The sequence below is a fragment of the Zootoca vivipara genome, chromosome 8, assembly GCF_965207765.1.
Source record: "Zootoca vivipara chromosome 8, rZooViv2.hap1.1, whole genome shotgun sequence".
Classification (NCBI taxonomy): domain Eukaryota; kingdom Metazoa; phylum Chordata; class Lepidosauria; order Squamata; family Lacertidae; genus Zootoca; species Zootoca vivipara.
In genome coordinates, this window is record NC_142591.1 from 10782567 (window position 1) to 10800763 (window position 18197).

At 43.4% G+C, this 18197-nt stretch overlaps 1 protein-coding gene and 1 long non-coding RNA gene across 3 annotated transcripts in view; one reads left to right on the forward strand and one right to left on the reverse strand.

The window, feature by feature from the left end:
* The window catches only part of DAP (death associated protein), a 33348-nt gene extending 22891 nt beyond the window's left edge, over positions 1 to 10457 (reverse strand). Inside the window, exons 1-2 of the mRNA XM_035125960.3 lie at positions 10235 to 10457; positions 5744 to 5849 (exon numbers count right to left, since the gene is read on the reverse strand). Coding sequence (XP_034981851.1) covers positions 5744 to 5849; positions 10235 to 10289 — 161 coding nt within the window. The 5' untranslated portion in view covers positions 10290 to 10457. The remainder of the gene's footprint in view (positions 1 to 5743; positions 5850 to 10234) is intronic.
* Positions 10453 to 18197, forward strand: part of LOC118090339 (uncharacterized) — a 63123-nt gene continuing 55378 nt past the window's right edge. Inside the window, exons 1-2 of one of the 2 annotated variants that reach the window (XR_015951326.1) lie at positions 10453 to 10600; positions 16380 to 16523. This is a non-coding gene — a long non-coding RNA (uncharacterized LOC118090339). Of the gene's footprint in view, positions 11546 to 16379; positions 16524 to 18197 lie in introns of both variants that reach the window. The other variant, XR_015951325.1, reaches the window with a different exon arrangement.

The following is an 18197-nucleotide window of genomic DNA, read 5'->3' on the forward strand; positions in this document are numbered from 1 at the left end:
AGTGGTAACTATGCGTCTGGGGTGTAGCACTTCAGACTACAACTTGGGGCTCATATAACAGAACATGAGTTCATATTAAAAAAGGATTCTGCACATAGACAGTGGAGAAGGGTATGTTAGAATGTCTACATCAGTCCATTTATGTGTTGAATCCCTGTCAGGGGAAATGGCTTGGTATAAATAAATATACTACTAATAATAACTGAATACAGTTGTACCTAGGGACACGGGTGGTGCTGTGGGTTAAACCACTGAGCCTAGGGCTTGCCGATCGAAAGGTCGCCGGTTCGAATCACTGCGACGGGGTCAGCTCCTGTTGCTCTGTCCCAGCCCCTGCCAACCTAGCAGTTCGAAAACACGTCAAATTGCAAGTAAATAGGTACCGCTCTGGCTGGAAGGTAAACGCCGTTTCCGTTCACGGCTCCAGTTTCGCCAGAAGTGGCTTAGTCATGCTGGCCATATGTCCCGGAAAAACTGTCTGCAGAACCGGACAAACGGCGGCTCCCTCGGCCTTTAAAGCGAGATGAGCGCTGCAACCCCAGAGTCGTTTGTGACTGGACTTAATTGACAGGGGTCCCTTTACTTTTACAACTGTACCTTGGATCCTGAACGCTTTGCGAATCAAACGTTTTGGATCCCGAACGCCGCAAACCTGGAAGTGAGTGTTCTGGTTTGCGAATGTTCTTTGGAACCCGAATGGCCGACGGGGCTTCCAATTGGCTGCAGGAGCTTCCTGCAGCCAATCAGAAGCCACTCTTTGGTTTCCAAACATTTGGGAAATTGAACGGACTTCCGGAATGAATTCTGTTCAACTTCCGAGGTATGACTGTACAGAACACATAGCCCCAAGCCACGAGAAGCCTACTGGTCAATGTCAAGGGAGAAAGCTCCTATGAATCAAGCCTAAATGTACAACCCCCATACAAATCTTGAGCCCAGCAAATGGACACAAACTGGGCCAAGAGATGAAGGTTAGGTGACCTTGTGGGGAGACACTTCCACTTCCTCCAAGTACATATACCCTAATCTTTGCCAACCTGGTGCCTTCCAGATGTTTTGGACTACAACTCAGTTCCAGCTAAGAAGTGAGAGAGTAGGGCTAGACCACATCTTGATTCAACACTCTCCATGAATTATTTTGAAGCCAAGATACTAACCTTTGTTGCTCTGCCAACAATTCAGTTGTGATCTTTGGCTGGTTATCTTCTGACTCCCCACCTTAATTAGCTGGGAACTTACCTACTGCCTAAGACCGTAATACAAATAATTCTCTAAAGGTTATTCCCACAACACTACCCTGGTAAGATTCCTTTTTGCAAACACTTACAATTGCTTAAACCATCATGGTTTCACCCGAAGTAAATGGTGGGTGTGTACAATGTTCAGAGAGAGGAGAAATGATCCTTCTTGTGTGATTATTATTTTTAGCAAATGGAAAAGAATCCATTTGAAATGGTTGTATCCCCAAACGTATTTACTAGGGTCTACTGTCCCAACAAAGGGATGCGGGTGGCGCTGTGCTCTAAACCACAGAGCCTAGGGCTTGCTGATCAGAAGGTCAGCTGTTCGAATCCCCACGATGGTGTGAGCTCCTTCGGTCCCAGCTCCTGCCAACCTAGCAGTTCGAAAGCATGTCAAAGTGCAAGTAGATAAATAGGTACCGCTCTGGCGGGAAGGTAAACGGCATTTGCGTGCACTGCTCTGGTTTGCCAGAAGCGGCTTAGTCATGCTGGCCACATGACCCTTGGCCTATGAGTGCCGCAACCCCAGAGTCATCCGCGACTGGACCTAACGGTCAGGGGTCCCTTTACCTTTACCGTCCCAACAAATACAATGGGACTTACGGTACTTCTGAGTAGCCATTCACAGTATCGCACTGCATGCAAAGTCCCACCGACTTTGTGCAATAGCCACTCCAGTCTCTTTGACTGCAGCCGCAAGAAGATTTCAAGAAGAAGAAGAAGAAGAGTTTGGATTTGATATCCTGCTTTATCACTACGCTAAGGAGTCTCAAAGCGGCTAACAATCTCCTTTCCCTTCCTCCCCCACAACAAACACTCTGTGAGGTGAGTGAGGCTGAGAGACTAGGGTCACCCAGCAGCTGCATGTGGAGGAGCGGAGACATGAACCCGGTTCCCCAGATTACGAGTCTACCGCTCTTAACCGTGCCTTCGCATTGCATGCAAAAGATTCCTGGATTAATCCCAAACTTCTGCCAGTAAGTGTAGATCAGGAATAGGTGGTTCTCCATATATTGTTGGACTTTCAACTATTAAAAACATATAGACATTCCGCTTGCACCTTGGCTTGATTTGGGGGGAAAGAACCATCAATCTTTGTTCAAAATTTATTACTAGCTTGTATCCCTTGCTCCTGATTGGGTTTCTGTATTTCAAAGGACCTGAAATGGAGAAAACTATACCATTCCCTTTTAACTGCAAAGTAGGGGGTTACTCTGCAATTTCAGGCACACCTGGACACTATTGGCTTCCTGGCTTCCTGCCAGTCTGGCTTTCCACTTGGATATGGACTGTGCTTTTGGCTTTGTTTAATGGATCTTTGCCTAGAGGTCGATATGAGAAATTGTACCCTACTGGCTTATTACATCTTCATGCATTGCTTTATGCTGTTATCCATGAGGCGCTCTTGATTCAAGGGCAGAACACAGAAGGCGCTTGAGGGAGCACAAATCTACCTGGAACAGCCTGACCAGTAAACAGACGACCGGCACATAGTCCTAAATAATTGTACATATACAGCGTTTTTCCTCCAAAGCACTCCAAGTGTTTCACATTGTGAACAGTGGGAGACTCAAGAAAGGCAAAAGAAATGCTTCTCAACACACAGTTAAGCGTATAGTTAGAATATGGGATTTGTTACCATAATAAGTGGTGATAACCACCAATTTAAAGATAAAGGGGGATAAGACAACACATAGCTGATAAATGGCTACACATATTGGCTATATATTGCTGTGCTCATAGAATCATAAGAGTTGGAAGGGACCCCATGGATCATCTAGTCCAACCCCCTGCAATGCAGAAATGTGCACCCATACAGGGATCAAACCCTTCACCTTGGCGTTATCAGCACTACACTCTAACCAACTGAGCTATTGCCAAAGTAGTCATGATCTGCTTCTGGGGTTCACAAAGGCATCCGGTTGGCGCTGCACTAAATGGATCTTTGATTTAACCTAGCACAGCAGTGTTATGTTCTCTTTAAGTATTCCGGTAAAATGATATTCATGGACCTTGAGTACTTATTTTATATGCATTTAAATGCGCACTTTCTGTATTGATTTCCCCCCCTCTGTTATCTTGCTGGGCAAATGTCAGTTGATAAAAAAGGTCAGCTTCTTGGCCAAGCTTATTAAATGCAAGCAATATAAACATTGCATCATATTAAGAATACCACATGCCTCTGTGGTACCTCTGAATACCATTATGCTAGGGACGAACAGCAGGAGAGGAGTGTAGTTTTCAGGCCCTACTCGAGTTTTTCATGCAGGCATCTGGAAGCCCACTGTAAGAGAGTGCTGGATCAGATCAGAAGAACCTTTATTTGCATCAGCCACTAGCCGTGGCAATAAAATAAAATAAAATAAAATGTACTGAAGATAAGGGGTAAAAACTTAACTATACAAAATACATTTTGGACATTTACATCAATAATCAAATAATAGAATTGCCCCTGCTAATTTTTTTGCAGTTTTTGTTGGGAGTGCTGGATTATGAGGGCAGTTGAAAAACAGAAGGCAGTTAACATGGGGCGGGGGGTCTTTTTAAAAAGCCAACCATCAAATAATCGTTTAAATGTAAAACTTTAGATTCCAAACATTAAAAGTCTTAGGATATAGTACACACATTATTGGCACTTTTTGAAACCAGACGTTTCTTTTTTATAAATCATGCCTATCTGACCATGAGCAATATGGTTCTGGGTAGCAAAACATGAAAAAAAAGAAGTAAATAAAGTCCATTTTAATTTCTACTGAGTAAGTAGCAGCGGAATGCAGGAAAAGACCACTGGCCAAGCAGATGCCTGTGAGAAGTGAGACTCTCTGCTTGTGCAGTTATGCCTTGATCATAATCTGGAGGAAATCACCAGAGGTTTATAAGCTGCTACTGGTCCCATTCATTCTCTTCCTGAACATTTTTCACCAAAGCCTATTTCAAGAAGCTCCTGAATAGCTCTGTGCTCATTCAAGAAATGTTCAGACTACCTGCAACTCTTTTCCTACATATCTGCAACCCCACCTCAATCTTCAATAGACCACCTGGCTTGGCTGGCCCAAAGGTAAAAAGAGGTGGCGGCCAAAATAGATTTTAAAAAGAAACAGGCAAAGAAACACCCCCCCCCCAATCAAAGCAGGAATTCTATTTTTCCAACTCTTTTCAGTCAGTTCTTACTGAATTCTCTACCTTGCATCCACCTTAGATGTCACTGAAAACTGTCAAGCAATCACTTGGATTAGCACAAATAAATGTGGATTGTTGCATGTGTGTTATTACATTTAGGGAGCCATACTATGAACAAGAACCTTGCGTAAAGGGAGCCAGAGTATGTTCAGCTAGTGTGAAGTTGCATCAGATCCAGTCTAAGTCCCCAGCCCTCCCTCTGCTTTGGTCCTGCTCCCAGATCACCCCTTTTGGGGGACTCACACCAGCCTCAACTCAGCTAGCTGAGGCCCAGCTGAGCAAGTTCCATGGCTGCATCTTTGTCTGAGACGGAGATCTGTTGCGTTTTGGCAGATCTTGCCATAGGACTGCCTCCGTGTTCACCCAAGCTATCCAATTCTGCACAACTGTGCTTTGCTGGAAAAAAACAGTAAGTGCCTCGCTCATCCTATATAATAATGTCCAAGTTGTCCCTGCGTCCAAGCTGTCCCGTGTGTCCCTGGGGTACTGCGCATGTGCCCCAGGGACACAGGGATTGGACGGAGAGACAGGACGCACACACGCGCGCTCTCTCCCCCCCCCACCTCTGCCTACCGTTTACTCCGCTTCGTTGGGGCGCTCCGCTGAGCCCAGCTGGGCAGCGGGCGCCCAGAAGAAGGCCGCAATTCGGCCTCTTTCTGTGGCGGCGGCGCGTGGGGGGGCGGCTGGCCCCTCTCACAGCCGCTGCTTCGTTGGGGCGCTCCGCTGATCCCAGCTGGGCAGCGGGCACCCAGAAGAAGGCCGCAATTCGGCCTCTTTCTGTGGCGGCGGCGCGTGGGGGGGGGCGGCTAGCCCCTCCCACAGCCGCCGCTTCGTTGGGGCGCTCCGCTGAGCCCAGCTGGGCAGCGGGCGCCCAGAAGAAGGCCGCAATTCGGCCTCTTTCTGTGGCGGCGGCGCGTGGGGGGGCGGCTAGCCCCTCCCACAGCCGCCGCTTCGTTGGGGCGCTCCGCTGAGCCCAGCTGGGCAGCGGGCGCCCAGAAGAAGGCCGCAATTCGGCCTCTTTCTGTGGCGGCGGCGCGTGGGGGGGCGGCTGGCCCCTCTCACAGCCGCCGCTTCGTTGGGGCGCTCCGCTGAGCCCAGCTGGGCAGCGGGCGCCCAGAGGAAGGCCGCAATTCGGCCTCTTTCTGTGGCGGCGGCGCGTGGGGGGGCCTGCTGGCCCCTCCCACAGCCGCCGCTTCGGCGGGGCTGCACACCCGTTCCTCTCTGCACACTAAAAATCAATAAAATCTGTTCTAGCGCCCGTTTATTTTAACGGGCTGAATTCCACTAGTTTATAATAATAGACATGATGGAAAGGCCTTCACCTGGTGCCAGGAGTTTCCCAGTCCTCCTGCTCCTTTTCTTTCTCCTCTTTGGTCTCTGCTACGGCATGTGGATGTTTCTGCACGATTCTCATCCCACCAGCTTTGACTGCAACAAAAGCAAAGGGCCTGTGAGATACGCTGCATGATGGCAGACAAACAGATCAAAGCCACATAAAACATTAGGAATTAGTACTGCATCATCAGAATTCACCCATGCGCATTTCTGATGGTCCAAACGGACCAGATATTGTGATGACCACTACAGAAATGCTGTTTGTTGTTTCACATAATTGTGAGAATGAAACACAGAAGTGATACAACATTATTTTCATCGTACTGCCTGAGAGGAATAGAAAATAAAAACAGCAGTGATTTTCATTTCCTATAACTTGTATTCCAACAGCAAGAGCTTCTAGCTAACCGCTCCTTATAGGCAACTTCAATCTCCCCCAACCTTTTAGTTGCACGGCTGAGGGCAATACCAACCCTGCTATAAAGACCACCAAAAGCAAAGGCTTTCCTTTACAGACATGCTATTATCTTACAGTACTTTATTTCTGCAGTTTCCAAAAACTGAATTTAGACTTTCAAGCAATACTCAGCTCCACTTCTACTGAGTCAAACTGCTACAATGCATTTAACAGATGTGTATGGTGGTGCAAACCAGTTTAGGGAAAATCAAATTCTTAAAGCTGTTTTTTGCAGGGAGAGTGCATCCAAAACAAATCAAGACGCTTAAAAATCCTTGTTGGAAACAAAGCCTGTGAACTGTATTTTGGCTGCCAATAATGTTGTCTGGATTTGGGATGAAAAACACCCAATCTTTTTAACTCCAGTGATTAATTTCCCAGGCACTGTGGGGGGACAATCCAATCACTTGCAGTTGGTGGCAGCGTTTGGTGTGGGGTAAGGTACAGGTAAAGGGACCCCTGATCATTAAGTCCAGTCGCGGACAACTCTGGGGTTGTGGTGCTCATCTCACTTTACTGGCTGAGGGAGCTGGCGTACAGTTTCCGGGTCATGTGGTCAGCATGACTAAGCTGCTTCTGGTGAACCAGAGCAGCGCACGGAAACGCCGTTTACCTTCCCACTGGAGCGGTACCGGTACCTATTTATTTACTTGCACTTTTTGGCATGCTTTCAAACTGCCAGGTGGGCAGGAGCTGGGACCCAGCAACGGTAGCTCAACCCGTTGCAGGGATTCAAACCGCCGACCTTCTGATTGGCAAGCCCTAGGCTCTGTGGTTTAACAGAGTAGTCAACACTAAAAGCAGTTGTGTGAATTACTACATTCTACGGGACAATTTCCCGTTGGAAATCAGTGAGATATCCCTCAATATAGATCCCTAAATTCATTCTACATTCTGAATAACAACAGCATTTCCCCCAAATATCCAGATTCCCTTCAACAATTCCCTTTAGAACTACAGTATTTTTTTAAAGGGTGTGTGTGTATTGTTTTGCAGAACATTCAGAAATGCACTTCCTATCTAAGTGCATTTAGTTCCAGCACCATCAAAACTTTGTCTACAGGTGTAGATTTGGACCTACCAATGACTACTACTACTAATTTATTTATACCCCGCCCATCTGGCTGGGTTTCCCCAGGCATTCTGGGCGGCTTCCAACAAAATATTAGAAATACAATAAAACATCAAACATTAAAAACTTCCCTAAACTTCAGGTGTCTACTAAAAGTCAGTTGGTTGTTTATTTCCTTGACATCTGATGGTCAAGCCACTCTTAGCCCCGACTTCCCTCAACATTTAAATGGAAATAATAGTGGCCTATTTCATAAGGTGAAGATCTATATATCCACCTGGTTTTCTAATACAGAACTTGTCTGTGTGAAGACTTTGAAATCTTCTATCTTCTTTTTGAAAGCGCTTACCTGGAGCCCAATATTTTGTTTACTAGGTCTGTAAAAACATCTCCATGTTTCGGACTGTACTGATGCACATGAACTACATTTAGGCTGATTGCCTACACCTTACATGTTTTTCTAAAGCAGAGGGGCTTGTGCTTGTTCGTCTATAGGGACTTGTGATTGTAATAAGTGCCTATTAACACAGTGTAATTTAGCCAGTGTTCCTGAAAAAAGAACATGGTGGGGGCAAGGGGAAGGGAAACAGGCTAGCTAGATCCTAAGCTTGTTCAACACAGTCATATGACCTGGCAACCCAGCGTAAGTTAAGATAGCAAGAAGGGTGGTGTAACTCTAACACTTCTTTAAAGGCTTGTTTTCCCTAGGCTTAGGCCAGCTCAACCACCAGGTAGCCTTGCAGCCTTGAGACTGGCTCTGATATAACTTTGTGCTGGCTTAATTTGCACTGGCTTGCTTTATACCAGGTTCTTGTGCATATAATTGATCTCTTAATCTACGTTTCCGCTCCTCAACACCACCAACACGAAACAGCTGTTTACCTAAGCCACAGCTGGTCTTCTCTCAAACTACAGAGCTCAAGTCAAACATGCCCCTTCTATAGCTTGCAACAGTTTGCACGGTTCTTTATACAGTATATAGTTGGGGGGGGGGAAAGTACTTAGAAAACAATTAGAAAAATAAAAGCATTCTTCACTTCCAGGAAATTAAAAAGGACTATAAGGAGAAATGTCCTTGATCATTGGTTCCAACTGGTGGTCTGTGGACCCCAGGGGATCTGTGGCACCATTAACAAAAACTACCATAGGGATAGGGAAAATTTCAAAAGTAGGGAGCCCAAGGCTTGGCTTTTGACAAACAGGGGGTCTGCAGTACTTAGCTAACTGGGAACCACTGTTCTAGGTCTCTCACCTTCCTCTTATAATACTGTAATGAAATTTCTTTAAACTATTTCCCTTACTTTCAGCATAGGACTTTCAAGATTAAGGCATCATGAAACAGTGGGGTCATACAAGTCAGGAACAGACTGGGAAGGTTAAAGGTTGAAGTAAGAAAAGTACTGCCTGCAAGTGAGCAATATAATCCGGGAAGAGGAAAGGGAAGTTAATGAAGAGACACTAAAAAATGCAGTTCTTGTTTTTCCGCTGGTGATTTCTGAAATCAACAGGGTTTACAAGCACAGCAACTTCAAGACAGCTCCATGTTCACCAAGAGTATTGCACAATGTTTGGGAAGTTGCTTAGACTTTGCTCTGAACAACAAATGTTGAAGTTAGTTAGGCAAATGAATAAATCAGCATGTGAACACAAAGCCATTACATTCCTGTTGCTCAGGGTGGAGGGGAATGTTTTTAATTTTTTTTCCTATTGAAATTTTTGCTTCAGGAGTTTTTATTTTATTTTTGAAAATTCCAAAATAATTTATGAAAAGCACAGCAGTAATTAAATCTAACTATAATTTCCTGCGCTTTAATGAAAAGATTAACACAAAATAAGAAACTTGCTTACTTTTTTAGCATTTTGTTTTAAGCTCTTAGGACATGGCAAATTCTTTGGACAGTCACTTTGGGGATTTTTTAAAAATCAGTTATTTAATGAAATTTTATTATTTTTATACTGTTCTGTTTAACAGTAGCTTCAAATCTTGCTATTGCAGAGAATGTAACTAAAGTGTGTCTAGGACGGCAGTCAACCTGAGAATAAGCACCATTAACCTCATAGGAAAAGCTTATACGTTCTGGCTGCAATAATAAACAATAAGTCTCAGTTCTGTATTATGACATCCACACACATTCTGCCATGTTCCTCTGTGCTATAGTGTCTATAAGCTAGACTCCTATGAGCCCCTCAACCCTAGGATCCACCCGGTTACCTCCAAGTGGCTTTTCATTAGACACTTGAGGGATCTGTTTTCTTGCCTACGTCCTCAAGTGGAAAGGGGGTAGCGGACAAAGTCCTACTTGGCAGAAGTTTCAACACGCATAGGCCATACAAAAGTTTTGTTGCTTTAAGAGAGGCGGAAGGAAGCACATATTAACAGTGCAGCACCTTCCGCGCACCCCGATCCTCAGCATGTTGACTAGGTAGCGAAGTTGCAATCCTGCTTACCCGGAAGAAAGCCCCGCAGATTAAACGGGGCTCACTCTTTGGTAAGCACACTTGGGGTTGCAGCCGCCCCCGTCACCTCAATGAAGCTGGGCTTGCTTCTTGTACTCAGAAAAACAACAACAACAATCCCCAACTTTGTTCAACGGGGCTGGCTCCCAGGTAAAAAGGATTTGCAGCTTTAAAAAGAATTGGGCACCCGCCTCCTTCCCTGATGCGCGAAATGACACACGCACACAAAACATGTCCACGCACACAAAACATGTCCACACACACACCCCGGCCCACTCTCCATTTAGGATGACATGCAAATATTGTGTATGTGTGTGTGTGTGGGGGGGTGATTTTTAATTTTTAAAAACTTACCAGCTTCCCCCTCCTCCCCTAATCACCCCTCCCAACAACAAGCTCCCGTGAGAGACGCCAAACCAAGACCCGGAGAGGTGGAAAGAGAGAAGAAAACAGAGAGATCGGGGGGTGGGGTGGGGGGAAGGTCAGCAGTACCAGCAGGAGGGTGTCCAGCCCGGGTCTCTGTTTTGACTTTAGGCGGCGAAGACATGCTTGCTCTGAAGCTGCTGCTTGCTGCAAATCAATAGCCCCAAAAGCTGGCGGCGGCTCGCTCAAGCGCAAAGGCGCACCTCCAACAGCGTCCTCAGTTGCCAACGTGGCCTCTGGCTGCGCACGGATCTGTCGTCAGAGCGCGCTCCCGCGCGAAGCGGCGGGAGGAGGAGGAGGAGGAGGAGGAGAGAGAGGGACGCGCGGAAAGAGAAGGACGGCTGCTCCTTCCTCTTCCTGCAAGCAAGGAAGGCAAGGGAGGCGCGTGAAGGCAGCTGCGTCCTCCACTCTCTCTTTTTTTGGCTAGGGAATAGAGTATGTTGCTTTGTGTTTGTTTATTCAGCTCACACAATTTATACATTGCAAGAAGAAGAAGAAGAGGAGCGGTTTGCAAAAAGAGGGAAATCTAGGGTGGAATTGCAACATAGAATTGTAGAGTTGTTGGAAAGAGGCCCCGGCCCCGAGGACATCTAGCCCAACCCCCTGCAATGCAAAAGTTAAAATGCTAAACCAGGTTAAAAATTACGCCCTCTGGGGGCGTCCCACCTGTCTCCAGAGACTATGGAGAAGTGTGCTTTCAGGGGCTGAAGTTGGAAGGTTGCAGCGCCCCCTGTGGCTGTAGAGAAGTCGGGAGAGACATGCTTTGATGCAGCTGGGGCAGATGAAGGTGTTTGGTTGTGGCGATGCAGGTGTGCCATTTCATCTCTCTGCACCCCTCCCAGCAGTCATTCCTCTGGTCACTGCTGTGGATACATAACCTGACGGATGGTTTCCATGTGCTGTAGTTGTCTAGCAAGGGATTCCCATACGGTGGAGTTAATGTAGCCAGCCTTCTTGTCTTTTTTGCAGACATCTTTGTAATGCATACGTCTGCCTGGTGTCTAAAGCCAGCTCCCCGTAAAGCACATCTTTAGGGATCCTGCACCTTCCATTCTGTGGGCATGACCAATCCAGCATAGACGCCCTCTGTCCTGCCTTGTGATGCCCTAAATTTCCTGATGCAGCTCATGTGGAAGGTGTTGATGCAGCTTGTTTATACAAGTTATGTTGATCGAAGTTGATGCAGCTCATGTTGCTCCTGGCAAGTGTAAGTTGCCCACAACTCATTACTATTAATACAATTGTCCTAAAAACAGGAATCTGAGAATTGTAGAGTTGGAGGGGGCCTCAAGAGCCATAGTGCAACCCTCTGCAACGCAGGAATCTCAGCTAAAGCATCCATGGCAGATGGCCACCCAACCTCTGCTAAAAACTTCCAAGGTAGGATGCTCCACAACCTCCCAGGGGAGACTGTTCCAGTGTTGAACAGCTCTTACTGTCAGAAAATTTTCTCGTATGTTTAGTCGGAATCTCCTTTCTTGTAACTTGAATCCATTGTTTTCTTCTGGAGCAGGAGAAAACAAGCTTACTCCATTTTTTGGTGTGACAGCCGTTTAGATATTTGAAGGTGACTGTCATATTTCCCCTCAGTCTGCTCTTCTCTAGGTTAAACATACACAGCAGCTTTTAGTTGGTGCTTAAAAGAGTACTGTACTGGGAAGGTGCCTGCTCTTTAAAAAGTGGGGTTGGGAAGGCTGTGGATGGCAAGCCTTTTGGCCTACCTGCGTTAACAGCTACTGTTGGCTATCTAGAGCCCCCATGTACAGGGGCACTGTACCAGCATGCCTCTGCTTCACACATAATTAACAGCAGTAATAAAGACCACAATTGAATTCACTCCAGAACTTCTTTATTTTAACAATGTCCCAAGGTACAAATAAAGAGTTAGCATCTAAATAACTTACCACCTTGTTGTTGATTGCAGGAAGGCTGTCTATCATCCAACTTAGGAGAGTTTTGATAACTATGTGATATAAATTGTATGGAACATTGCAATTTAGGGAAAAATACATTTAGTTTAAAATTCATTCAAGGAAAGGCAGAACCTTTGGATTTTTGTGCAATGTGGTGGGATTTTAGACGATATGCTAATAACAGTAATTTGTGACTTGACTCCAGAAGTAAATAAGAATGTTTGGCTATCGTAAGAATATGAGATGATGTCCTGTTTGTGGATAGACTATATTCCACTGTCTTTTTACTTTAACCTTGCTTATAGCATTTGTACTCCTGATTATTACGGTATAACACCAGTTTATTAATACCAAAGGAGACCTACACGAAAAGTAGTAAAAATGTGAAATTACATATTTTTCTTGATACTGTAAAGTATGCACCCCTTCCTTAAAGGTAAAGGTAAGGGGACCCCTGACCATTAGGTCCAGTCGTGATCGACTCTGGGGTTGCGGCACTCATCTCGCTTTATTGGCCGAGGGAGCCGGCGTACAGCTTCCAGGTCATGTGGCCAGCATGACAAAGCCTCTTCTGGCGAACCAGAGCAGCACACGGAAACGCCGTTTACCTTCCCGCCGGAGCGGTACCTATTTATCTACTTGCACTTTGACGTGCTTTCGAACTGCTAGGTTGGCAGGAGCAGGGACTGAGCAACGGGAGCTCACCCTGTTGCGGGGATTTGAACCGCTGACCTTCTGATTGGCAAGCCCTAGGCTCTGTGGTTTAACCCACAGCGCCACCCGCGTCCCTTTACCCCTTCCTTACCCATTGTTTATACAAGTTATGTTGATCGAATTTGTATTTTGCTATACTGAATTTGTATTTTGCTATGAAATATTTTTTTGGGGGGGGAACTGTTGGAAAGGATCTTTATAAATAAGTATTTTAAAAACAAAATAAGTACATTTTGCAGTTACCTTTGCATCTCCAGTTTTTATCTTGCAAAGCCTTTGCTTTGATTTCTAAACACAAATAGACATTGGCATCATTTCTTCATTTGTAGTATTTCCAGCACCTAATCTGAAGGAGGATTTTGTGCCTTTCATAACCGCAGAGCCAAGAGTTATTTAGCAAGGTCTGCTGGCACTGAACCATTGCTAAAGGTGCTAAAAAGGCTGGTGGTGAGGTTTTACTTGGTGTTTTTTTGTTTTTGCAGATAGTAAACTCCTGTCACCAAACTGCCTTCAGTTTGCTACCAGAAACTCGGTCTGGTTTTTCGATAGCAGTAATTGGGTTAAAGATACAACCAACAAAATATGTCACAGTAACCTGGACTCTGACAATGATTGCACAAGTTTAGAAAAGCAGAATCTAGAAATCCACCCTTCTCAGCAAGACATGGTATGACAGCACCTAAACACATGTTGCTGTAATGTTAGTCAGTTAAAGGAGTTACATGACTTGTAGTTTTGATTGAATGCACAAATGAAAACTAGGGAGGAATATCAGGTGGAAGAGGTTCCACTTTTTAAAATGGTTATTGAAATGCATAAGGGCTGAATATAGAAAGCCCTAAACCAGTGGTTCTCCAAAGGTGTGGCAGGAGAGGATGGCAAATATGGCAGGAAGATTAAAGGACAAACAAACATAGTATAGTATCTTTTTTTTATTCGCAGAAACAGAGATTTTCAACTCTTGACAGATATGAAAGCTCAAAAGAGAAAGGCTTCTTTGTGTTTGTCTCAAATGAGACCTAATATAAAAGAGATTATGTGGCAAAAGCAAGCTCACCTCTCACTGGATTTGTATACTGTAGTTACAGGTAGGTAGCTGTGTTGGTCTGTAGTCGAAACAAAATAAAATAATTCCTTCCAGTAGCACCTTAGAGACCACCTAAGTTTGTTATTCGTTTGAGCTTTCGTGTGCATGCACACTTGTATACATACTTAAGGTACATATATAAGAGGCTCGTTTATAATTAAATTTTGGGAATGATTCTTATGAAGCTGCATGTCCCATGATCATATTATAAAGTAGTTGTGTTCTATGTTACACAACTAGCAATGCTAGGAGTTGTTTCTTTTTGTTTTCCAATGTATTCCTTATCAGTTTAAAAATTTGGTGTGGCCGTGAGGTAAAATGTTTGAGAACAATTGTTCTCTTGCTTAGGTTTTTAGAGGTGCTGACTCATAGCATCCTTTGGCACCTTTACAGATGTGATAAAGAAACTAGCATCATGGGTAGAAACTTTTTTCCCCAACTCAAGGGCTCCATTCCCTCATGAACCTCTGTTACTAAAGGGTATGGTACGGTATTTCTGATCTCTTTTCTAATGCAGTTAAACAGACAAACAGAATTCCAAACTGTACAGGTCACTGGCCATACAGCTTGTCTAGGTAGGGCTCAGGCTGGAGCTACAACATAAATATCTGTGTAGCTTTGGGGAGAAAAGCACATTGGGAAGGGCTGAATTAGAGCAGCCAAATTATTGGGCTGAAACGCGTTAGACAATCCTTTCTCTGAAGGGCCCTGGGTGAGGGGTTCACTCTTCTGCGTGTTAAATAAGGGTGAAGATATAATTTTAGGGTTGCCATAAGCCCAGAATGCCATATCCACATTCATCGGCATCGTCCAAATGTCCGGGACAATTTGGACGTATGGCAGGCAATTTTGCTGATGTTAAAATAGCTCAAAAAAGGCTTTTTAAAAAAACTTTGGGCAAAACAAAATAAAGCTCAAAAACTTTTCCATCTGGTTTTTCACTGTTTGAAATATTGCATTTACTTTCTCTTTTTTCCTCTTCTTCTTTATTTTCTTCCTTTACTTATTCTTCCTTTTTTCTTTCTAGATTATTTTGGCTTTTATTGTATGTTGAAAAGGTTTAATAAATATTGATTATAAAAAAAACCCAACCCTTTCTCTTTCCCCACACTCAGTCCTCTGCTCATCCTGACCCCCCAAAAAACCTAATTTTCCAACATGATAAAATGTGGTGAAGATCAGGAATTGCAGAATTAGAAAAATAGAAAAAAATATGGCTGATTTATAACTCTGATGCAGCACATTGCCTCAAAAACTGAACTGCTGCAGCTGAAGGCTCAACAAAAGAAGCTGGAGCTATATTGAGCTTTCCATATTCCCAGTCCCTGTCGGAGGCTTTGATTCCCTGTTTATCTATCTTAGATGTAGTCTGCTGGGTACTTGCTGTTGCCTTACCTTCAGGTCTTTGGTAGATGATTTAAGATTTCTGTTAACTTTGTTCCATACTTTATCAATCACAAGGTTCAGGGCTTTTACTCCGTGCATTTTTCTCCCAAAGAATATGAACCGGTAGTCGGCTATAAATAATGCATTGTGAAGGGCCTTGCATTCTGTCTCCGCTAAGTCTGTGTGTAATATAACCTCATCTTTTTCATGTAGGGAGCTTGGTGAAGTATATATATGGCCAGGCTGCAGCAGGCACTATTAGAATGGGCTGCGTTTATTTTAAGAGAGAAATTATTTATTTGGGGAGATAGATATGTATTTTCAACTCGTTTTTTAAGTACCAGTTAATCTCTAATTATGACTGCTGTATTATTCTTAATCACCAGAAGTCTGGTTTCTTCAGAATTGATAACCACTTCTTTTCCTGGGCACTCCCTACTTAGACAATAAAGACAATTAATGCTGTTGGATTGGCAATTCATCATAGTTAAAACACCTTGTGGGAGGCACATTCTTCTTCCAAATTAATGCACTCCCCCCCCCCCATTACTGTACGTTATAATTGGAATGCTTTCCGATTTTACTGGGGATGAAAGGAAATAAATAAAAAATGTGAGGAGTAAATCATGGGTTAAAGGTAAAAAGACCAGAAAAGTTGACACCAACCAATAGAAAATAAGCTATCAGATGATTATGAGATACTATTTAATACTCAGGTGGAAGAATATAAAACCTTTATCAAGAAATGGTAGAGAGACTATAAAGAAAAGCGCTTTTAGATGGATGTACAGTGGTGTTTATGGGCCTGCAAAATGAATAAAATTGGTGAAAAGAAGATTGAATGTACTAAATTTGTACAAAACCAAAAAGAGCCCCCCCCCCCGGTGACAGAACATGTCTTCCAAGGAGATGGAATATTTGTAAATATTTGTAAATAATGAAGAGATTTCACAGACATGCACACATGTTGGAAGTATGGGAAGGCAATTAAATATTGGCGGGTGGTAGTTAATATTAATTTTTCAGTTTTAGACTTTACAGTATACAATATTAGACTTTGAGATGTTTATTACATTTTGTCAAATGTCGTGTTTCTTATTTTTATATCTTACAGTGGTTAAGAGTGTGTTTTCTAAAACGGAAGAAAAGCAGTTGAAGAATGATACAGTTGAGAACTAAAGTTGACGGCATTTCTGAGGAACCCACAATAAAGTGGCCCTGAGGAGAAGGAATCTAGTGATTCGGTATGGAAAACAAGGTAAGAAAGGGGCAGAGGGCAAACTTGACATTGTGAATCACATAAAGGTTGAGATGAAACAATGGTGTTTTTAAAAAAATCGATTTTTATTTGATTTTACAGACAGAAATTTACAGTATAACAATACCAAATACATATCCATGTATAGAGAATTCTCAGGATCTCAAGACTTCTCCTTCATCTCCTCCATGGGTCCTATTGTCAACATTTTCAACTCATATTATGCCATACTCTATATTTTATATCCATCCATATTATCCACAATCTTTGTTACATTACAAGTGACATTGAAATCCTGCTAATGTTTTCATCTGCTTACAGTGGTCAAAATAATGGCATTTTGTATCCAACAGTCGCAAAGGTATATGGAAGAAATATAATTCCACGTGTTTAAGTAATATTCTGAGTAGACCCACTGAAATCAGTGGGGCTGTCAACGCAAACTTTCAACTCCCATTCATTTCAGTGGGTCTGCTCTGAGCATGATTTAGTCAGGTAGAATCTTAGATATACTATACAGCAGATATATATTGTGTAGTTTTTCATAATATAGATCTCAGCTTGTAAGCAGGTTGCGTGAGGCCTCCCACAAGATCTCAGTTGGCCCTTCCAGGGGTTCTCCCCCTGCTCCCCCTTTTTATTATATTTTTTTTAAAAAATCATCGATCCACATAAATCTGTAACTCTGTAAGTGAAATTAGCATGAGATGCGATCTACCTGTATAATATTTAAAAAACGAGACAGAGTTGGAATCCTTTCAACACGAAGTGAAACTGATACCATAACACTTAGAGATAAGTTTATAGTCTGCAAAAAAAGAAAGAAGGAAATATATAACTAACATTTGGGTATTCTGACAATAGCAATCATGAGGAGAAGAAGAAGACTTTCCCCAGTATTCTTGGTGGCAATGCATGCAGTCATGACCACAGAGGCACAAGCATGCTGAGTCACATTGAAATCAATGTGTTCAATGTGCTTATAGCTGGGCTTCGGATTACATTCTGTTTTTAACACAGAAAGGAACTCGGGAACCAGAGTTCCTGAGTTAAACAACACAATGTAGATTTTCAGGGTTTTTTTTTTACATCAAATTTGGTTGTGATTTCTGTATTTAGTAATGCAAGTGTGCTCTTCCTTAAACAATGCTTTTTATATAAAAGCCACTAAAATCTTTATTGTGGTTGCTAGCAACATGGTCCTCTGCGTGTTTATTCAGAACTGAATCTAATTGTATTTGTTGGGTCCTGCAATACTACAAATAATCAGAATCCTATCATTTATCTATTTCTGCGGTTGGGGCGGGGGGCTCAAATCTATAACCAGTGCTTTTTCTGGGAGTACTCAAGAGTACCGGCACCTTTTTTTCCTATAAGAAATGCACTGTCCATAACAGGGGTAGGCAGCCTAAGGCCCGTGGGCTGGATGCAGCCCAATCGCCTTCTCATTCTGGCCCATGGATGGTCCAGGAATCAATGTGTTTTTACATGAGTAGAATGTGTCCTTTTATTTAAAATGCATCTCTGGGTTATTTGTGAGGCCTGCCTGGTGTTTTTACATGAGTAGAATGTGTCCTTTTATTTAAAATGCATCTCTGGGTTATTTGTGAGGCCTGCCTGGTGTTTTTACATGAGTAGAATGTGTGCTTTTATTTAAAATGCATCTCTGGGTTA